A 22,832-nucleotide genomic window follows, 5' to 3' on the forward strand; every position below is an offset into this window, starting at 1 on the left:
GACACGGCCAGGGATCTTCCCAAATGCCTACATTGGCTATCTTAAGCAATGAATTTTATTTCAAGCCATCAAGCCCACAATGGTTAAAATTCACCCAAAGCTAAAAGAGAGCCACATTATAGCTAACAGCGACAGCCCGGTTCACACAACAAACCAAGGCAGTGAAGGCGGTCGGTTTGGGCTTAACCATGATGGCTTTTAAACCATGATTTGTGGCTCAGCATGATAGGCGAACACAGGCCTTTTATCGAATGATACGGTGCTGTCAGGGAAGGCAGGAGGAAATAGGAACAGGGGAGGGTTGTTTTTTTTAAAAAAATTCACTTTTCCTAAGATGTCGGTCACTCACGAATCCGGGTTGACCGATCTGGGTTGTAATTGCTTCATTTGTTGTGTTGACTAGCCGTGCTACAGAAGAGTAGAGCCTAATTTTGTAAACTGAAGCCAGTGGCAAGGGCCTTTCCACACACTCTTTTCCCAGGAATACGTGCTGGGAATTGAGAGTCCAAAATGTGCAACAGTTTTACAGAGCATAAAGAGAGGAATTTCCAAGATTGGTAAGTTCTGCAGAGTTTTATAATGCTATTTTCTTCCCACGGATTACAAACCCTTCTCTGCTTTGTAACAAAGAGAAATGGAAGGAAAAATAATAATAATTTACTATTTAAACTCTCGCGCCATTGCATACATTCCCGCCACCCGAGGGAAGGAGTTCCACCCAGGCTACGGAAACTGACGGAAGCAGCAATTTCAAAAATAAAAAAACAGCTTCCGATTCGGCGGGACAAGAACCAGAATGCCTCCCTCGCCCTCCGCTCCAATGAAAGCTGAAAGAAGGTGGGGGGGGGGGGACCCAAGGGGGGAAATGATTAAACGCAGCAAGGGGCATCCAAGCTAACCACCAAAGGACACACACAAAAGCTTTCCATTCACCTCTCAAGCAGTTCACCCTATTTTTTTTTTTTTTTACATTTCGGAAAGCAGCGCGGATTGATACACTCCTATGCACACCTCTCCGATCGCGTTTCAAAGCCACCGCTTCCCCGTCCGGAAGTCCAACGAAGCTCGTGTTCCGAATAACGCAAGAGATATTGGGGGGGAGGAGAGGGAGGAACACAGAGAGGGAGGGAGAGGATGGAGATGGAGAGGAGACAGAGAAGGAGGGAGACAGGGACAGGGAGAGAGAGGGAAGGAGAGGAAGAAGGAAAGAAAGGGAGAGGGAGGGAGGGAGAGGGGGAAGGAGAGGAAGAAGGAAAGAAAGGGAGAGGATGGAGAGAGGTGGTGGTAGTGGAAGGGAGGGAGGGAGAAAGAGGGAAGGAGAGGAAGAAGGAAAGAAAGGGAGAGGGAGGGAGAGGATGGAGACCAAGAGGAGAGAGAGAAGAAGGGAGACAGGAACACAGGGAGGGAGGGAGAGAGGGGGAAGGAGAGGAAGAAGGAAAGAAAGGGAGAGGATGGAGATGGAGAGAAAAGGAGGGAGTGGGAGGGAGAGAGAGGGAGACAGGGACACAGAGAGGGAAAGAGAGGGAGGGAGAAAGAGAGGGAGAGGGAGAGAGAAGGAAAGAAAGGCAGAGGGAGAGAGAAGGAGGGAAGGAGAGGGTGAGGGAGGGTGGGAGAGGGAGAAGGAAAGAAAGGGAGAGGGGGAGAGGGGGAAGTAAAAAAAATGTTTCTTAAAAAAAAAAAGAAAGCCGCCACCATCATCCGTCCTTTTAACCCTTCCTCTTAGGCACCAGAAGAAAAGCCCGAGCCTTAAGACAGAGGAACAAAACCGCGTTGTGGATTCTTTTTTCCTGGCTGTATTTTTATCCTTCTCTCCACCCATCACCGCCCAAGCCCGACGTGTGTGTAGGTGTGTGTTTCTTTTTACAGTGGGAAGGTCGTCTCTTTGCTTCTGGGCCACCGAGGGAGGGAAGCCAAGGATCAATAAATTACAGTTCTCTGGAAAAAGTGCTGCCTTGTCCTAAAGGGTGGGGGGGAAGAGAGGGAGGGAGGGAGAAGAAGTCAGGAGAAGTGTGTGTTGTTGAGGAGGAGGAGGAGGAGGAGGAGGAGGAAGAGGCCAAGTCCATCACGCGGTGCTTTCTCTCTCGCCGTGGGGCTCGGCTGAGCCGTTGGCCGTTTTCTTGACTTTTTTCATACCCTCCATGACGCCCGAGGTGGTCACCCTGGAAAGGAAGGGCGAAAAAAAAATGTTTTGTTTTATTAGGAGACGGGAGAGGGGGGATATTTCTGTCCTGCTCTGAGCTCAGTAGGGGCTGATCAAAGGAGCAGAGGGGTGTTATTTGCAGGAGGGAGGAGATGGGTGGGTGGGTGGGGGGCTTGGCGAGGCCGAAGAAGACGGAACAGAAATCCTAGCAGAGGTGTGAGCTGTGGCTGCCTGAGGGGAGAGAAGAGAAGAGGGAGGAAGGGGTTCTGCTTGATGAAGGAGGAGGAGGAGAAGGAGGAATGGTTACTGAATGGGGGTGGCCAATTTTTTTTTCTGGCTTACACAGATTCCATGTCCAAACTATCGTCCTCCTGAGAAAGCTGCAGATAAGGGTTGTCGGAGGCCGGCCTGAACTTATAGCCGGTGAGGACGAAGAAGATCAAGGTCGCCATTTCGTGCAGCAGCTGCAACAACAGAAAGAGAAGAAGACGATTGCGCCGGGGGGAAATTCTGCGGTCAATAGTCAGTAGTCCTCGACTTACAACGGTTCATTTAGGGACCGTTCTGTTGTGGTCCGCCAGCAGCCCGAGGACCTGGCAGCGGAGTCAGACAGTGAGGAGGCTGGGAGGACAATGGGCCAATCCTGGAGTCTGGGGAAGGCCCGGGTGAGGGCTCTGCGTCAGAGGCAGAGATGGGGCCAGGGCCATCTGGGACCGATGTGCTACCTCCGGAGCCTCCAGAGGCTGATCGCAGAAAGGCAGAGGAACAGGAGGAGCCTGGACCTAGTGCACACATGAGAAGAGCTGCCAGAAGGGAAGAGCAGCTGAAGCAAAAAGGGCGACTCGGGAGTAAGGCCAGGAGATGATTGGCCCCTCCCATAAGGCTTAAAAGACCAGCAACGGCTCTTGGGCTCTTTGTCGGAAAACAACGTTGAAAAAAATTTTTTTATTTGCACTTTAAATGCTTTTGTCTAGTTTTAGTTTTCCTTTCAGATTTTGTATTTTAAACCTTCTGAATAAAATAAAAAATCGAGGTGGGAAACAAACCAGCTCACAGACTCTAAATTTAGGGATCCATCAACAGACGCAGAACTAAGTCTATTTAAGGAGCCTCGGCGCTCTTGATGGTTTTTTTCCCAAAAATATTTTCGCGGGCTGAAAAAAACAGTCTTCCTAAGCAATCGAGCGAGCCCTCCTCTTTCTCTGACCTTCCCTCCGTTTCTCGATCAAGACGAGATCGTCTCCGTCGCGAGCCAGCAAGCGTTCAATGAAACGTGCCTTCAATTGTTCACTGTCTACAATTTCAGGGACTTTGCCGGAAACCATCAAGCGTCCTTGAAGGCTTGAAGACAAACCACCGAAGCTCGAAGGAGCTTGTCAGAAGAGGCCAATTGGCAGCAGTACGTACCAAACCTCACTTTTTTCTGGCACCGTGGACCGGTTTCAGAAGAAAAATTGTCGTCCCCAGACCGGTGTGTGCGTAGTTTCATGCGCAACCTAGAACCCACCCATGCGCAGATGAAGCTTCGCTCACTTGTGCTTCCTGGTTCCTAGCTGGCCACGGAGCTGTTACCTGCCCACAGTCTTGGAGTTGGGAACCCTTTTTGTTGTTGTTGTTGTTAGTTGCGAAGTCATGTCTGACCCATCGCGACCCCATGAACCACGTTCCTCCAGGCCTTCCTGTCCTCTACCATCCTCTGGAGTCCACTGAAGCTCACACCGACTGCTTCAGTGACTCCATCCAGCCACCTCGTTCTCTGCCATCCCCTTCTTCTTTTGCCCTCCATCGTTCCCAGCATTAGGCTCTTCTCCAGAGAGTCCTTCCTTCTCATTAGGTGGCCAAAGGATTAGAGTTTCCTCTTCAGGATCTGGCCTTCTCAAGAGCAGTCAGGATTGATCTCCTCTAGGACTGACCGGTTGGATGGCCTTGCAGTCCAAGGGACTCGCAGGAGTCTTCTCCAGCACCAGAGTTCAAAGGCCTTTCATTCTTTGGCCCTCAGCCTTCCTTATGATCCCACTTTCACAGCCATCCATTGCAACTGGGAAAACCATCGCCTTGACTATATGCACTTAAATAGTGCCCTCCTTTGAGGAAAAGGGGTCTGGAGGAAGGGGCTCCTACCTGGTAAAGCCACTTCCACTGGAATGGAACCGCGATCTTGATGAGGATGGCGATGATGCGGGTGAAGTAAATATAACAGACGATCTGGAGGGAAGGAAGAGGTTAGTTAGTTCCAGAACAGGAGATCTGTTCTCAGACAGCGATACAGGACAGGGCGGAGTCTGGTTCCCACCAGAGAATCCAAGTCGATATTCTAAGAATTATCCTATCCCAAAGATTCTCGGTCCATTGCTGGTCAGGTGGATCCATCTCAAATCCCAGCTGTTGAGAAGTAAGGCCATGGGCCCTTCTTCCATCATCCCTCACCCTATCCCAGATCGGTGGGTCCCAGATTCCACAGACCAGCCTTCCTTCTGAAATAGTAAAAGATTGCTTCTCCTCGCCGTGCCAAACAGAAGGGAAGATGTCACACACACACCCTTTAGGAGGACCACTTTTTGGAAGGTCATCCTTCAACCTGGTGCTCTTCAACCTTACCAACTTTCAGATAGGTGGACTTCAACAAAGAATAGAGTTAAGCCAAATTGAATAGGAATAGGAATAGGAATAGAGTTGAGTCGAAATAGGAATGAAGTAGGGTAGGGTAGGGTAAGACAATGGACAGGCTTAGGATTAGGATAGAAGAATAGAATAGAATAGAATAGAATAGAATAGAATAGAATAGAATAGAATAGAATAGAATAGAATAGAATAGAATAGAATAGAATAGAATAGAATAATTGGAATTAATTGGAATGGGAATAGAATAGTTCACCCATCTGAAAGTTATCAAGGTAACGAAACACTGCCTCAGTCAATCAGGGGACCCCAATTCTGAAGCTGCTTCCTTTTGGGGGGGGGGTGCAGGAAGCAAATATGGGGAGCAGTGTAAGCATTAAGGCATGAACCTTCTGCAGCATCTGGATAGGCAACCCACAAAGGGTTACACACCATTTTGGGGGTACAGTAGTAGAGAGCTGGATTAGGGCGAGGGGTTTTGTCTTCGCAACAGAAGGTAAGGGGCTGAGGAACATCAGCTGGGGAATTCTGGGAGTTGAAGTGCACAGACCTTAAAAGTTGCCAAGGTTTGGACACCCCTGATTTAAATCATCATTCCCTGGGGAGGAAACGACGGTGTTCCATTTAAAGAGGAATCCTTTTTTTCAAAAAAGGGGACCCTTTCCCTCCACCTCTTACCCCCCTCCCCCATAACTCCTTACCATGACATAATAGTGTCTGAAGAGCTTCAATTTTGCTAAGTTGATGGCAGCTGCTGGAAAGAATACACAAATAAAGGAAATTAAGAGGCAGACAAGGATTAGCTGCATTGTTACCCTGTTTCCCCGAAAATAAGACCTAACCGGAAAGTAAGTCCTAACATGATTTTTCACGATGCTCGTAATATAAGCCCTACCCCCCCCAAAATAAGCCCCAGTTAAGATTGTCAGCCAGATGGATGCATTTAGTATCGCATTTCCCCCAAAATAAGACCTAACCAGAAAATAAACCCTAATACGTCTTTTGGAGTAAAAATTAATGTAAGACCAGGTCTTATTTTCGGGGAAACATGGTATCAAATGGGCGCTGGAGAAAGACGAGGCCAAGGGCTTTGATGTGCATCTATAAATAATCTTGGTTTCTCTCCCAGGTTTCAGAGAGCTGGAAGAAGAGACCTCGGGGCTCACGTTTTACCGATTTTCTTCCTCCCAAGAAATCCACACCTGGATTGTTTCAAGGGTGAAGGTGGCGGAGTCTCCAGGACTCGGCCGGGTGACGGGAGGCAGCCGGCATCTCTTAGCCATCAAGGTCAAGAAGCAAGCAGAAAAAGCAAAGGAAAGTCCAGCTGCCAATCTGGAAAAAAAGGACCTTTGGGACAAGGGTGTGGCCTGGATGGATGGAGGGCTGGGAATCCTCACAGACAACCAACCAGCACCGCATCTCCTCAAAGCAAAGGAAGACTGGAAAAACTGGAACGATTTCCTTGCGGTCGGGCTTCCTTTGCTCAAATCCTCGGAAAGGGACGTGCGAACTTTTTCCCAGTTTGAAGACCGTTGCCCGCTCAGTCGTAAAACCCGTACAGGTAGTCCTCGACTTACGGCCACCATCGAGAGCAACATTTCCGTGGTTAAGCAAGAAAGTTGCTCGACGAGTTGTGCCCCACCGGACGACTCTTTGGCAACCGCCGTTAAGCGAATCGGGCCTTCCCTGTTGACTCGACTTGACAGGAGGTCACAAAAGGGAATCACGTCACACATATACACACCAGGGACACTGCAACCGTCATAAGTACATGCCAGTTGCCAAGCATCTGAATTCTGATGACGTGAGCATGATGTAGCTGCAACGGTTGTAAGTGTGATAAGCAGTCCTAAGTCATTCGTTTCAGTGCCGTTGTAGCTTTGGTCACTAAACAAATGGTTGTAAGTCGAGGGCTACCTGTATGCCTTAGGCCAACCGGGTGTTTCTAGGAATTGAAATCCAGCAGCTCTGAACAATTGTTACAAAGAACGGCCGGCTCTGGGGAGTTGCATAGAAGAGTCTTAATTACCTGCCATCAATATAGAATGATGATTATAGCCAAGGCATCTGCAGAGCCAGGAACTGGAGGAAACTATCTTATCCCTATCCAGCTGAAGCTTAATTGAATCAAAATAGGATTTAGATTTCAGTGAGATGGCCACTAAGATGGCACTGCAGGGCTGTTCCAAGAGATTGATCGACCAGCTGAAGGATGTTGGTCTTAGTCATTAAACAAATGAGAGGAAGGGAGGGAGAAAGGATTGATGGATGGATGGAAGAAAGTAGGGAGGGAGGGAGAAGAGAAGGAAGGAAGGAAGGAGAAGGAAAGAAAGAGGCAGAAGGGATGGATGGATGAAAGAAAGAAGGGAGGGAGAGAGAAGAGATGGAAGGAAGGAAGGAAAGAAATAATCAGTGAAGAAGGGAGGGAGGGAAGATGGATCAGGGAATGAAGGAGGGAAAGGAAGGAAAGAGATTAGGAAGGGAGGGAGAAAGAAGGAAAAGGGTATCATAAAGAAGGAAAGGAAGGAGGAAGAACAAAAAACAAGAAAGAAAAAAGGGAGGGAGGGAGGGAGGGACAGAAGGAAGGGGAGGTGAACTGAAGTGAAGTGAATACCTGCTGACTTTTGGGGTGCCTTGGAGCCTAAATTAATAAAGCAATTCAAATATTTGGGTTCTCGCCAGAGGCCTTGGCTCACTCAAGATGACGAGGGATCCACTCCAGAGCCAAGAAAGTAACTCACGGATCGGGAGTGGCCCAATACTTTTTAGCAATCGAAAAAAAAAACCCGTGTTCACTGATGCTGGCAGGAAGTAAGTTGCTTGGAACCTCCAGGCTGCAGAAATCTGGTGGAACCCCAAGAACACCTGAACTCCTCCCCCCGCACCCCCCAAATTGGGAATCAATCACTTGCCTTTCCCATCCGTGGCAGAAGCTTCCTGTAAGTGTCGGATCAACCTAGGACAGAGAACGATTGGTGAATTAATGACAGATCACTAGGTAAGATCCTTCAAGCCAACTCCTGCCCAGAAAAAGACGCCCCCCCCACCAGCTCTCTTTGGGGTTTAATCAAGATGGGGCACTGAGAAGGGTTTCACATAATTTTACCACCGGTTCTTCACCGGCCTTCCGTGCACACGCTTTGCTCTCGCGGGTGGCTTAGAAAATGCGGCTAAACAGGACGGCATAGCGCTGGGGCAGGTAGATTCATCTGCAGGTCCCCACTACCGGTTTGCCTAAACCGGCTGAATGCCATGACTGATGGGGCACAAATAAATATATCTTGTTCAGGAAGTGGGCAGGGTTTCTGCTCTTCCCCGACCGACGGCCTTCGTTCCTGCAAACTCACCACACAACGGGGAACAGGATGGCCCCGCAGCAGAGGAGATCTACCAAGAAAAGGATCTCTCGCCACAGCCCGTATTCTGTCGTGCCTTCTTCGGTGGATTCCATGATGATAAAGGCCACGTTCGCCAAGACCTGGGAACAGGGGAAACGGTGCGAATCTGACTATCTGCACACAACTGCACGCTACTTCTTCTTCTTCTTTTTATAAATATTTTATTAGTTTTAAAAGTAAAACAATGGACATTGCTCAACGTCTCTGGTTTCTAACAGTCAAAATCAAGTTAATAAGTAATATATTCCTTAATCTATATACAAATGTATATAGATTACAAGTATACAGTATTTTATTTCCTAAACAACAACTGCACACTTCTGCTGGACTGAAGCAACAGGTTTCTAGGATTGTTGGATAGATGGGACTTGAAATCACTTTATCCCAGCGCTTATCCCCGGACAAACATCCTCCGTGGATACACTTGGTTTAACACACACTATTATGGATTTATAACCCATCATTGGGACTGGAACATCCATCGCTAAGGGATTCAGTCGTTAAAACGCGTCGTGCCTGATTTTATGACCTTTTTTTTGTTGTTTTTTTGCAGCGGTTGCTGTTAAGCCAATCGCTGTAGTCACTAAGCAAATGAATGCGGTCATGAAGAGAACTTGGCTTCCCCTTAGCGACTCTGCCGGATTCATTTAACAGCCTTATCCCTATAACATAACAACAACTAGAATAGAATAACAGAGTTGGAAGGGACCTTGGAGGTCTTCTAGTCCAACCCCCTTCCCAGGCAGGAAACCCTACACCACATGAGATAAATGGTTATCCAACATCTTCTTAAAAACTTCCAATGTTGGAGCATTCACAACTTCTGCAGGAAAATTGTTTCACTGATTAATTGTTCTAACTGTCAGGAAATTTCTCCTTACTTCTAAGTTGCTTCTCTCCTTGATTAGTTTCCACCCATTGCTTCTTGCCCTGCCCTCAGGTGCTTTGGAGAATAGCTTGGCTCCCTCTTCTTTGGGGCAGCCCCTGAGATATCGGAAGACTGCTATCACTGTGGCAAGAAAGGTTGTATAAATGGAGCAAAACCCGCTTAACTGTCTTGCTGAGCAAGGGAAATTGCGGGCTCGGAAATTGTGGTCATAAGTCAAGGACTACCTATATTTTCTGCCTTCCCAGTCACGGGGTCTCAGAGGCGGCGGCTGCACGTTGCGTTAAGCGTGAGTCGCAGAAGGGAATGTGCCCCCCTGTCACGCATAAATTGGGACGCCGCTTACAACGAATCCAGGCCGAGAACTTTCCTGGCCCGTCTCACCTGCAACGGGATGACGATCATGAAAATCTTCTTGTCCTTATCGGAGAGGATGTGCTTAATAAAAGCCCAGCCTGTTCCAATGAGAGCAATGGTGATGAACAGCAGGGCGCCTTTTAACCTGGTTAAAAACACACACACACAAACAAACAACGGCGACAGGTTGATTGATGCATCCGGCAATTCCAAGCAGCCCTCAAGCGAAAACAGTTCAAAAAGGGACAAGAGCTAACTCTGCAGCCACAATCCACTCCTAAGGGCGGGGCATATGGCTCAAATGCAAAATAATAATAATATTTTTAAGGAATGAATAGAGGGATGCGGTGGCTCAGTGGCTAAGACACTGAGTTTGTCGATCAAAAGGTCGGCAGTTCAGCGGTTCGAATCCCTAGTGCCGCATAACGGGCTGAGCTCCCATTCCTTGTCCCAGCTTCTGCCAACCTAGCAGTTCAAAAGCACATTAAAAAAATGTAAGTAGAAAAAATAGGGACCCCCTTTGGTGGGAAGGTAAGAGCGTTCCGTGGGCCTTTGGCATTGAGTCATGCCGGCCACATGACCATGGAGATGTCTTTGGACAGCGCTGGCTCTTTGGCTATGAAACGGAGATGAGCACTGCCCCCTTGAGTCGGGAACGACTAGCACAAATATTATTATTATTTTGCATTTGAGCCATATTATGCAGCACTACGGATTCAAACTGCTAAACCCATACTAGATTTGTTTAAATCTACAACCAGACTCTACAGACTTACAGGTGTGTGATGTAATAGACCACAGCCCAGCCCTCGATGGGGTAGCCCTGTGTGGAGATATAGTGGTAATCAATCTGGGGAGGAAAAAAAAAAGAGCAGGAGTTAGTGCAAAGGTCGGTATTCAGCCACTAAGCTTTTTAAGCTTTCTTACAATAGCCTTCCATTCTAATAAGATTCTAAAAAAAGAAGAAACAAATTAACAACATCTAAATGAAATCCAATACAAATAAATCTTCGATTTGGTTGACAATTTGGTAAAAAGGGGGTGTCCGTTAAATCCAAATGTCCGCTAAATCCAAATGTCCAAATGTCTGCTAAATCCAAACGTCCGCTAAATCTAAATGTATGCCATTAACTGTCATTTTTGTAAACTAACCAAAGGATAAAAAAATGTTAAGTACGTAATTATGCAAGTGATGTTGACGGTTCAGACTGTTTAATTAAATTTTGATCATTGTTTTGGGGGGGCGGGGTGAATTCTAAACTAAAATGTTGTTTTTCCACCCAAAGTCTACGGAAATGGAAGTCTGAAGAATCCAGGTTTTAGTGTAAAACATATTGCTGCTAAATGAAAGGGAAGACAGCCAAGTAATCTGTAGATGTTTTATGGCAATTCCTGGAAGTTAGCCTGGCTGATCGTTTGCAACTATCTGTAGAAGAACAATCTTGTCCGGCTAGGAAGGAGCTTCTGAATGGCCTCAATCTCTGTGACACGCAAACTCTCCAGAGGGTTGGACTTCCGAGGTGCCTTCCAGTCCTAGGACTCTATGGTTCTTTCTCCCTGCGGCACAGAAACAAGTGAATCAAGAGGTAACTTACCGCATGGAAGACTAAGGAAAGGGACTTGGTGAAAGGAAGCAAAGCCATTAACCAATGGATCTTAAAAACGTCAGCCCTGTAAGACAGAAAGGACAACTGAACGTCAATAAACACATTGAGGTATTATATCAGTTGCAGTATCTTCATGGTCATGGGATCAAAATTCAGACGCTTGGCAAGCGACTCATATTTATGACGGTTGCAATGTCCCGTGTGTGTGTGTTACGTAATCCCTTTTTGCGACCTCCTGACCAGCAAAGCCAAGGGGGAAGTGAGATTCACTTCACAACCACATTACTAACTTAAGAACTGTGGCGATTCATTGAACAACGGTGGCGAGAAGGCCCGTCAAATGGGGCCAAGCTCGCTTTACAACGGTCTTGCTTTGCAACGGAAATCTGAGTCCTCCTATGTCGAGAGAACTACTGTGTTTCCCTGAAAATAAGACATCCCTTGATAATAAGACCAATCGGGCTTTTGAGCGCATGCGCTAAAATAAGCCCCCCCCCAAAAAATAAGCCCTCCCAGAAAATATTTAAATGCATGCACAGCTGGTCCCCGCCATTTCCTCTGCTTAGGGTTAGGGAGACAGAGCTGGAAATCAGGTAAGACAGCAAGAGGAGCTCCATCTTGCTCCACGTGCCCCAAAATAATAAGCCCTCCCCAAAAATAAGGTCAAGCGCTTATTTCGGGGTTCAAAAAAATATAAGACAGGGTCTTATTTTCTGGGAAACACAGTATTTGGGTGTGAATCTTCGGCTGTTCTTCCTAGAGAAGAGATTTACCAATGGGCTCCGAGGGAAGCTTCCTTTGAAAGTCCTCCTCGGGGGAACCGGTTCGCACGTTTTACCTGAGCTTGCGAAGGGTGTGGATCCACACGACCCCGGCCACGAAGAAGAAAAATGCCATGGAAATGTACAGCTTGGGGAGTGGGATTTCTCCAGCAGAGAGGTAGCTGTTGGGATTCTGCTCGATGATTGCGATCTGCAAGCGGAACAAGAAAGGAGGTCACAAGTGAGGAAGCGTGTTATGGAACCCTGGCTGGGAGACTGCTTCATATGAGGATCCGTTCCTTCAAGAAGAGGAAAACACCCTTCTCCGAGCAGAAGGCTGGAACTCTACCGTCATTTTTCAAGAAGATATCGTAGAGTAATAGAGCCGGGAGGGACCTCGGAGGTCTTCTAGTCCAACCCCCTGCTCAAGTAGGAGACCCCTAGGCCTAGGCCATTCTGGATAAATGGCTGCTTTTCAGTTTGTTTTTCTCATCTGCCTCCGCATCTTCTCGAGATCTGGAACCGTTTCCCTTCCATGCAATTCCCACAGTCAATTGCTCCTTGGTAGAAACCCTGAGGCTGTGTGAATGGGTTAGGGTTAACACGGGTCAGAGAGATTTCTCTGTTTCACAATCCTGCTTGGTTTTATTTTAATTCAATTTTTTTTAAAAAAATCAAGGTCCTTATTTATTGTTTTAATGCTTTGTACATTTTATGTAACATCTTTTGGCGAGATGAACACAATACAGGATGGATGGATGGATGGATGGATGGATGGATGGATGGATGGATAGATAGATGAGAGAGAGAGGGGGGGATAGATGGATGGATGGATAGAAGAGTGATAAGATTAGATAGATAGATAGATAGATAGATAGATAGATAAATAGATAGATAGATAGATAGATAGATAGATAGATAGATAGATAGAGAAGAGAGAGAGAGAAGATAGGTAGGTAGGTAGGTAGGTAGGTAGGTAGGTAGGTAGGTAGGTAGGTAGATAGATAGATAGATAGATAGATAGATAGATAGATAGATAGATAGATAGATAGATAGATAGATAAGATAGATAGATAGATAAGAGAGAGAGAGAAGAAAGGTAGGTAGGTAGGTAGATGAAATGAGAGACAGACCTTTGATAAGGAATTTCATCTGGGGACAATGAAACACCCATGAGTAATTCAATTCCTGATTCTTGGAAGGAAAAGAGCAAGGAAAAAAAACAACTTACATTCAGGCTGAAGGGGACCTGTTCAGTCTGCACATTTCCCAGTATGCACTTGTGGAAATAAAGACTATAAAGTCCTTCTTGTTCCTTTGAATTGATGTTGAACTGAAAAACACACAGAAGGAAGAAGAGATGACTTTGGCCACATTTTGCACAGATTCTGAATCAAGAGGCTTTATTGGCTGTGTTTACTTGTTTTACTTATTGTAATTATTTGTTGTCAATTTAGCTACAAATTACTTTACCAGAGACCTTTGGATGGCTGTGCACAGCAAAACATACAATTACTTCCTTCCTTCCTTCCCCCCTCCCTCCCTAAGCATATTATCTTCCTTCCTTCCTTCCTCCCTCCCTCCCTCCTTCCCTCCCTCCTTTTCTACAGCCACCCAACTCAACCAAGTGACTCTGGGCGGGTATAGAAATTAGATACACAATAAAAATCCAGAATGGCATTCTGCTGATATTATTTACCTCTCAAATATTTCATCTATTGCAAAGCTATCTCCATTCCGCTTCTGAAGCAGAATGAGAATTAGAAGAATTCTGGATGCGCCTGGATAGCATAATTGATCTCTAGCCATTATTTTATTGGTGAGATTTTTTTATAAGGATCAGCAAAACACCCAATGAAAAACGTTTGAGCTGTACGTTTTGTTTAGCTGAAAAATTATCTGGCCCTCCTAGCGTTTTCGTAAACCGCCAGAAAGGCCGATGAACGCAACCCATAAAATTCCTCTACGCACAGCAACACAAAACAAATACAGGTGATCACTAGCTTAACAACTGCAGCAATGAACGCAACCCATAAAATTCCTCAACGATAGTTTCATAAGGAGTCGTGAGGAATAAAACCACCTACCTGAAATGAAAAACTATTGTTCCCGCTTTGCATTGGGTGCGTTCGCTCAGCAGGCACCTGGCAGATAAAAAATATATATGAAGTTTTATGTCTATGCCATAAATCAGATCGGAAGCAACAGGTATAAATTCTGGTCGCCATATTATAAAAAAAGGTGTGGAGACTCTAGAAAGAGTGCAGAGAAGAGCAAGAAAGAGGATTAGGGGACTGGAGGCTAAAACATATGAAGAACAGCTGTGGGAACTGGGCCTGGCTAGTCTAGTGAAGAGAAGGACCAGGGGAGACAGGATAGCAGTCTTCCAATATTTGAAGGGCTGCCACAAAGAAGAGGGGGTCAACCTATTCTCCAAAGCACCAGAAGGCAGGACAAGGATATATAACCCAGTTTAATCAACTTCCAGAATTCCCCATCACATGTACCAGGATGGAGAAAGGACATTACATCTTCCATTGAGAATCCCATGGCTGCTTACCTGAACTTCTGTCGTATTGTCCTTAGGCGACTGCTTAGGTTCTAAAAGGCGAAGATAAAGCAAAGTCAGATACAATTCAAGCAAAAGGGGAGGGGAAAAATGGATATTTTAGATAATCCAACCGGCCTGTGTGGTTTTGCAGAAGGACCACACCTGTTCTGACCCAGGCTTCCTTAGAAAGTAAACAGCACAAACTTTAGTCCCGGCAAACCTCTTTAATTCATACAGCTGTAAATCACTTTCATTTACAGTCCGCAAGGCTTGATAAACAGTCTTTCAGAGGAAGGTTATCAACACCCACCTTATCTCACGTGGAACGCTGCCAGAGAGCTAATTTTCAGACGCAGGGCAAGGCCAGACTTGGCACAGAGTCACAAACAGAACTTTCAAATCTTGAATCGGCCGGTTGAACTAATTGCTTCTATTAAGGGGGGGAGGAGGGGGGGGCAGGGGATGGACTTACCAGATTTCTCGGTAATTCCTGGAGGACCAGCTGCTTGGGATTCGCCGAAGATAATTTCAGGCAACTGTGGAGTTTTGTTTCCAAACTTGATTTTGACCCTGCAAGCGACAAGGACAAAGTTTGAGTTGGCGATTATCAAATGCTGAATGAGAGAGGCCAAAAAATAAATTTAAAAAAAGGGGGAAAAAAAGAACAAGAGCATCTGATGTCCCCAATGTCACATAGTTATTTCTTCCAATTTAATTTGCATCTACATGCACTGTTTATTCCAAAATGAGACATCGGTTTATTGATCATTTTTTAATTACACTTCTTGAATAGACTGATTTAATTCATCCTAGAGAACAAACAACTCTGGCATGCTTTAATTCTCAAATTAACTGGAGCTATCTTTTCAAATTCTTTCCTTTTAGGCACCTCACCAAAATGACTGGGATATTCTCTATCCTCTAATATATATATATATATATGTTTTCTCAGGTTTTCGCAGGTGTTTGTATGTAGGTCTTTGGTTATTCGGGTCTTCTCCCGTGTAAAATTGGAAGTGTCTTGGCGACGTTTCGACGAAGTCTCATTCGTCATCTTCAGGCTGGTGTTCTCGGCTTCGTGCTTCCAGGAAGCACTTGCTCCTGGAAGCACGAAGCCGAGAACACCAGCCTGAAGATGACGAATGAGACTTCGTCGAAACGTCGCCAAGACACTTCCAATTTTACACGGGAGAAGACCCGAATAACCAAAGACCTATATATATATTAGACATACATACATCTCATTCGTGTGTGTGTGTGTGTGTGTGTGTGTGTGTGTGTGTGTGTGTGTGTTAAAAAAAACAGGCTTTAAGCTGTTTTGGCTTCATTGCTTTTGAGGCTCAGCAAACATTAAAAACATTTAATGTTTTAAAAACATTAAAAACACTTAAGTCAAGTGTTTTTTCAACCTTGGCCTCTTTAAGAGGTGTGGACTGCAACTCCCAGAATTCCCCAGCCATCCCCAATTCTCCAAGGTTCCTTACAACTTCTCTGAGAAATCCAGGAGCAGAATGATGACCAAGACTTCATGGCTTGGTTTTTGATTCAAAATGCAATAATCCACTTTTTCATTCTGTCAAAAAGAAAAAGAAAAAAGAAAAGAAAAAAAGAGAGAGATGCTTATAAGATGAATTCAATTAAACATCATCAAAACGGCCTTCAGTCTTGGCACAATCATGATACGACTTACGATCGCATAATTGAGCCCCAAATTTCTGTAGCTAAGCGAGACAGTTGTTAAGTGAGTTTTGCCCCATTTTACGACCTATTCTAATAAAATATGTTCGTTTAGGACTGATTGTGTCTGTTAATAACTACTTGGGCCGAGGTCACAACATGTATTTTCTTACCAGGTAAGTGGGAAATCCATCGTTCTGTGTTCGATCTAAGCTGAAGCCCACCTAAAAGCAGATTTTTAACGAAGAACAAAAGGTTAATATTCAAGGCTGCCTACAGGTTTTGAAAAAGCAACAGACACAAGGATAGACAAATTTAAACTCCCATTTACCAAGGGAGCAGGCCTATTTCTTCTGAAGAGCAGCCATTCTTAGTGGGCTGAGCAAGTTCAAAATTCGAATTTCGAATTTTGAAATTTTCAATTTCGAATTTTGAAAATTCAAAATTTGAATTTCCTTCTTATTCACTCCTCCATAGTTGTGTGATGGACTCCGGGCAAAAGGGACTTTACCTGAATGTCTTTGTCGCTCTCCCCTACAGATTTGACCGAGAGGTTGTTGACCGTGACCTTCATGAATCCATCCTGGAAGAAGCCAAACGTGTTGAGGTGGACTTTCTGCCGCAGGTCATCCTACCAAAAAAAAAAAAAAATTTTATAGGGTGCCGTAGATGAAGAGGGTGGGGGGGAAGCAAAAGAGCCCCACTGAACCTTTGGAGTCCTAGGTGGCCTCTGAGCTTGGCTGCTTTCTTGCAGTCGTTTCATTACCAAGCTAGGTAACATCATCAGTGCTAGAAGGAAAGGGGTGGGTGGGTTTGATGATATTACCTCTTTGGGTAATGCAATGTCTGCAAGAAAACCACCAGGCTGAGAGCATCAAGGACCTCCCACAATATCATCATCATCATCATCATCATTTATTTTTTATTCATTAAACATGAAACTCAGTCAACTGAACATTCAAAAATGCATCACAAATACCGTTGACTGGTGCTAATGGCTGATAAGGGTTGCTGCCAGCGTCCTAGGGATCAACCAAGGACCTTCTTAAGATGTACCATGTTCCGAGTAGCACAGTTTTTTGCAGTTCCGCTGGTGCTATTGCAATAATAATAATAATAATAATAATAATAATAATAATAATAATAATACCTTAACAGTTCCTAGGTCCTTGGTTAGGACTCGAGCTGCTGAGCTATTAATCAGCCTGAAAGGCTGTGAATCTCACCAAAGATTAAATAATAATAATAATAATAATAATAATAATAATAATAATAATAATAATATTTGTGACACATTTTTAAATGTCCAGTTGACTGAGTTCCATTTTTAATGAATAAAAGAGAATAATAATAATAACAATCTTCTCCTCCTCCTCCTCCTCCTCCTCCTCTTCTTCCTCTTCCTCTAACTATGGGAAGTCTATGAAGCAGCAGCTACAGTAATTGCCAAATACAGGTAATCCTCTACTTATGACCAATCACTTAGTGACAGTTCAGAGTTACAATGGACCTTCCCAGGGCTTACTTACAACCCAGATTTGAACTTCAGATGCCCCCCTGGTCACATAATTGTATTTTGGGCGACTGGCAAACGGCCCACATTTATGGGAGCATTAAAAGCGGGAAAAAACAGGACTTTATTGTCCTGAGTGCAATGTCAGTGCCCAAGAGTTGTTTTTTTGCTTGTTTGTTTTGAGAAGATCATGAAACATGGGAGGTTACGGCGCGAAAGAGAGGAACAGCGAGGGTTCTTAATCACGCTTGAAAGTCACCAGCTCGGCTGCCCTCTAACCATCTGTGTTATAATTAGGCACACTAATCACCTACTCATACAATGACACAAATCTCCTAAAAACTGCCAGGAGGACGAGACCCCTGATGAGCCACCATCTGGCAGGGTTTGGAGAACGTGGTCCCTCACCAGAGACTCATTCCACAAAGTCGAAATTCTGGTGGGGCTTCCAAGTGATCTGATTATGGAGAAGATGGACCAGAGAGACAAGAGCTAGGACAATCCTCCGCTCATCTTTATTAGCGCCAACTCTAGTTAACAACAAGAACGGCCTGAAGGTTGCTTTCCAAACACAATGTCAACGTAAGAAGAGCCTCAAAAGACCTGTCCGTTGTAACTCGGAACAGTCAGTAAAGAGAACTGTTGTAAGTCGAGGACTAACCTGTATTGTAGGAAATGAGAAGGCAAAACTGGAAGGTGGGGTTAAATGTGTCATCAGTTTGGAGTCGCTGCGCAGCTACAAGGATCCAGAAGGCTGTGAATCCCGTTGACCCTTATCTAGCGCCAATTTAGCCCTGACCGTTAGTTGACTAGATTGTGGTATTTACTGTATTTTTTGGAGTATAACACACATTTCCCCCCCCCCTAAAAGAGGGTAAAAATTTGGGTGCGTCTTATACACCGAATGTAGCCCCGCCCACCTGCCAGTCCCCACCCTATGGCCTCTGCCTCCCAGCAATTTGCCTCCTTGCAGCAAACAGCAAACAGCCCATTTCAGTTTCAGCTTCAGCACAGCCTGATTATCACAAGCAGCTGATGGTCCGTTGGATCGGGCTCCCGACCATCAGCTGTTTCAGGCTGCAGGGATTGCCATGGCCTATTGCCACCTCCGCGTGCCCCATTTTAGGCCTCCGCTGTTTGCTGTTTACTGCAAGGAGGCAAATTGCTGGGAGGCAGAGGCAGATTTTTTTTTCTTGTTTTCCTCCCCAAAAAAGGTAGGTGCGCCTTATAGTCCGGAACGTTTTATACTCCGAAAAATACGGTAGGTTGCAACAATAAGGTTGCTTTGAAGCCATAAAAATGTTCCTGGTTATTTGCACCTGACAATTAACTGTAATACGAAGAGGCGCTGAATGGCTGCCCTGATTCAGCAGGAATCTTTTTAGCTTATGCCTGCAGTTATGTCAGGCTGCAAGAACCGAGGAGAGGACATGTAGAATGACTTCTGATTTCAGTTTCCTTCATTTGTTCCTCACCTCCAGGCATAAATCTTGCCAAACTAAAGCAAGTACTTGCATCACTATAAATGTAACTCAAAGAATTGCTAGGGAGGCGCTGTCTGAACTCTCTTCCTCCCAACCAAGCCATCTAAGCTTCTCTGACTCTTGGTCCTCTAGAATGCGGCCCCTCCCTCCTCCTGGGAATCCAGACTAAGTGCTCCATGGAATATATATTCCTAACTTCGGAAGCGCCATCCAATTCGCTTCATATTTATTCAGAAAGGTCTTGTGACTAAGATGCTGAGGAAGCAACGCGGAGCAAATTGGGTGTAGTATTGCTTCAGCAGTAGAATATGGGAACAACCTTAGGAGGTGGGAGAAGGAGAGGCAATTTAGGGAGTGATCAGATAAGAGAGCAAAGAGCCCAGAGCTGCATAACGGACAGAGAAAGAAACTCAGAAAGGAATTTCCCTAACAGTCTCAGAGTGTAAAAGAGAAAGTGGGAGATTTGTAGTTTCAAACTTTAAAGATTTGTATGCTTTCCTGCATACATTATAGGCTTAATTAATTAATGCGCTTGCTAGCTCTTAAGATTTCAGGCTGATTTTAACCGTGTTATTGTAATGCAGGTACTGATGAGTTGATACGAAATGCTTGCATCTACCTCTGTTCGTCTTTTGACTGTATAAAATGATTTTAATACAGTCAAATGATTTTAATACAGTCAAATGATACAGTTTAAATGATTAAAAGGGTCTTAACTGTTTTAAATTTAAAAGATTTTGTTAAGGTAGCCTTAGAATAAATTAGAATTAGTTCCTCTGCTTGCGTTTTCCATCAGGTCTATCTAGGAAGGCTAACAACTTTCTAGGGCATTCATAAGGATCTTTCTAGCAGACCAATCCTCAAATGTCCCGCACAAAATCAACTTTTATATTCCTATCAAAACCAAGAATCATTGCAAGATTAAAGTACAAGACATCTGCGAAATTCCAACTTAAAAAAAAAATTAGTCTACCGCCAAAAAAAAAAAATATTGTTTCACTTTAGAGAAGGAACATTTCACAATACTGTCAACTCATCACAAATATGGTGACATACCAACGTATTTTTTTTTTCTCCCCAGCAACAATATCAAATGCTGAAGTGATATATTATAAGATTAAGAATTCTGGCTAATGTCAACCAAGCCTTGCTAAATGTTCTGAACAAAAAATAAAAGAGAATAAATTATATTTTCAATTGCAAAATGTTAAGCCTCGGTAGCTGAAAAGAAAGTTGCATTGTAAACACCGTCACTGGTGCGTTAAAATAAACAACCTTAATACGTTTGAGGTGCTTACTGTTCTTTCAGGAAATGACATATATTTTCTGAGAATTGTGGTTATGAAGTAAAGGAAACCTGTATCCGAGATCAAAGGAAACCGGTGCCTAATTACACCTTTTACAATTCAAGGATTCCAAAAACAGTTCAATATGAAACAATCTGCTAAAATAACAACGGATCAACTTAATTCCGAGCTAGAAATTTTAAAAAGCCACTTAAAATTAAGCGGTGTCACAAATATAGATAAGTGTGAGTGGTGCGAGACGGACCTCTCGCCTCCCAATCAGGAGGCTGTGAGTTCGATCCTAGGTAGAGGCAGATATTTCTCTCTCCGGGCACGATGAGAATATATGTGCTGAACAAAACTCTGCATTGGCGACAGGAAAGGCATCCGGCCAGTAAACACTCAACTCCATTCACCTGCCCAGACACTCCACCCCGCAAGGGATTATTATGGGGTCATTAAAAGATGATGATGGTGACAGATACGGATAAACGTAGTGTGAACAAACAGAAGGATCATCCTGAATAATTCCACTTCCGCGTTTTCCACACTTGTACAGTCTTGCTAGACATTTTACTCGAAAGACAATCTAAGTAGTAATTTAAGAAATGACGCCTTACATGGACACCTGCCAAAAAGCTGACTTTTAAAGAATACGTTTAAAGTGGGGCGATTCAACTCCAACCGGTTGTTTCATTTCTGCAAAATTCTTGCTAGTCGATAAGATTTGACCAGATATTCGACAGTGATAATGTTGGATAAAAGTCTCCTCAGATCAAATTTCCAAATCCTAAAGGATGATGGTCTGGGGAGTACCAGCCTAAAGGAACTCAAGTGGGGATGATGGGACAGAGTAGCTTGAAGGGATTCCAGGCTGGGGATGATGAGGGTTAGGGTAGGAGAGCCCTAAAGGAATCCAGGTGTGGATGATGGGAGGCTGGAGGGTACCCGACTGAAGAGATTCCAGCTGGGGAAGATGGGACTGAGTAGCCTGAGGGGACTTCAGGCTGAGGATGATGGTGGTTGGGGTAGGACAGTCCTAAAGGGATCCAGATGAGGATGATGGGAGTAGGACATACCAGTCTTAAGAGATTCCAGGCTGGGGATGATGGAGGCTGGGGTACAACAATCTTAAAGGAATCCAGCCAAGAGTGATGGGACTGGGGTGCAACAGCGCTAAAGGATTCCAGGCTGGGGATGATGGGTTTGGAACATCTCATATTAAAGGAAGTCAGCTGGGGAGGCTGGTTGTCGGGATCCAAATGTCCTAAAAAGGAATCTAGCGAAGTATGATGGGACTGGGATGTTCCATGCTGGGGATGATGGTGTTTGGGGCAGAAAGGTCCTAAAGCAACCCAGCCAAGGATGATGGGATTGGGGTGTACCAGGCTGAAGGGACTGGGCTGGGGATGATGGTGTTTAGGGTACAAAGGTCCTAAAGCAACCCAGCCAAGGATGATGGGACTGGGTGTACCAGAGTGAAGGGACTGGACTGGGGATGATGGGGATGGAGGGTAAGAAAGGATTCCAGGCTGGGGATGATGGTGTTTGGGGGCAGAAAGGTCCTAAAGCAACCCAGCCAAGGATGGTGGGATTGGGTGTACCAGGGGGAAGGGCCTGGGCTGGGGATGATGGGGATGGAGGATAAGAAGGGATTCCAGGCTGGGGATGATGGTGTTTGGGGGCAGAAAGGCCCTAAAGCAACCCAGCCAAGGATGATGGGATTGGGGATACGAGGGGGGGGCCTGGGGGCGCCTCCTCGTCCTCCTACCTTGAGGGTGAGGTGGTGGAGCCGGGCCTGCGCGGGGCCCCCGGAGAGCAGCCCGGCCAGGAGGGCCAGGAGGAGCCGGCAGAGGAAGCCGGAACCGCCGCCGCCGCCGCCGCCGCTCCCTCCCGGCGCCATCTTCACTCCAGCGTCAACATCTCCCCTCAGACGCCCACTTCCGAGGTTAAAGGTCACCGACGCCCCGCTCCTCCCCGGCGGAGGAAGCAGGCAAGAGCGTCGCGGGATCTTCCGGTGAGGCGGACCACAGAGAGGCCGGGCGGAGAGAAGGAGCGACGCTGCTTTCTTCGCGCCTGGAGGGAAGGCGGGCTTCTCAAAGGGCGCCCTCTGCCGTCCCTCAAGGGTGCTGCAACCCTGTATGTTTGTATATATGTAAACATACTAATCATTATATATTTTATATTTATTTATTTATTTATTTATTTTTATTTTAAATTTATATACCGCCCTTCTCCCTGAGGACTCAGGGCGGTGTACAGCCAGAATTAAAAAACATAAAATACAAATATTAAAAAACAATTAAAATATATATAAATTATATATATAACTTCATACACACACACATACGTACAAACACAAGAATATATTGTTCTGTATTCTAAATATACAGTATATTTATATTTACTCGCACAAACCCCTATTTATATAAGCATAGACAGCTACCAATACACACACACACACACACACACACACACACACACATTGACATATTCAACTTTATTCGTATCAAGTTCTATAGTCAAATATATATATACATATGGATAAGAAAA

General features: G+C 45.1%; 1 protein-coding gene and 1 pseudogene across 2 annotated transcripts; both read right to left on the reverse strand.

Annotated features, from left to right (window-relative positions):
* Positions 1–317: 317 nt before the first annotated feature.
* Positions 318–22,410, reverse strand: GPR107 (G protein-coupled receptor 107). 2 transcript variants are annotated; one of them, XM_034436084.3, is made up of 18 exons: positions 22,051–22,410; positions 16,508–16,627; positions 16,170–16,220; positions 15,804–15,892; positions 14,792–14,889; positions 14,329–14,369; positions 13,856–13,912; positions 13,000–13,101; positions 11,846–11,979; positions 10,996–11,071; positions 10,177–10,250; positions 9,428–9,545; positions 8,107–8,237; positions 7,672–7,715; positions 5,461–5,510; positions 4,262–4,345; positions 2,483–2,604; positions 318–2,159 (listed from the first exon to the last, which is right to left on the reverse strand). In XM_034436084.3, exons 1-18 carry the CDS (start codon positions 22,180–22,182, stop codon positions 2,063–2,065), a joined length of 1,620 nt encoding a protein of 539 aa, XP_034291975.2. In that variant the 5' UTR covers positions 22,183–22,410; the 3' UTR covers positions 318–2,062. The 2 variants fall into 2 exon arrangements, with proteins under 2 accessions (XP_034291975.2, XP_034291974.2); XM_034436083.3 differs by having other exon boundaries at positions 5,461–5,513.
* On the reverse strand, positions 559–1,698 carry LOC148111822 (uncharacterized; annotated as a pseudogene).
* Positions 22,411–22,832: the final 422 nt, after the last annotated feature.

The sequence above is a fragment of the Pantherophis guttatus genome, chromosome 16 (genome assembly GCF_059756535.1).
Source record: "Pantherophis guttatus breed Tessera chromosome 16, ASM5975653v1, whole genome shotgun sequence".
Classification (NCBI taxonomy): domain Eukaryota; kingdom Metazoa; phylum Chordata; class Lepidosauria; order Squamata; family Colubridae; genus Pantherophis; species Pantherophis guttatus.

Coding starts and splice junctions, on each gene's coding strand:
- GPR107 (XM_034436083.3), bottom strand. CDS start 22,182: ATGGCGCCGGGAGGGAGCGGCGGCGGCGGCGGCGGCGGTTCCGGCTTC. Junction 16,221..16,507: donor AGAGCGACAAAGACATTCAG/GTAAAGTCCCTT, acceptor ATCTGCTTTTAG/GTGGGCTTCAGCTTAGATCG. Junction 5,514..7,671: donor TTCTGCCACGGATGGGAAAG/GCAAGTGATTGA, acceptor TATTCTTTCCAG/CAGCTGCCATCAACTTAGCA.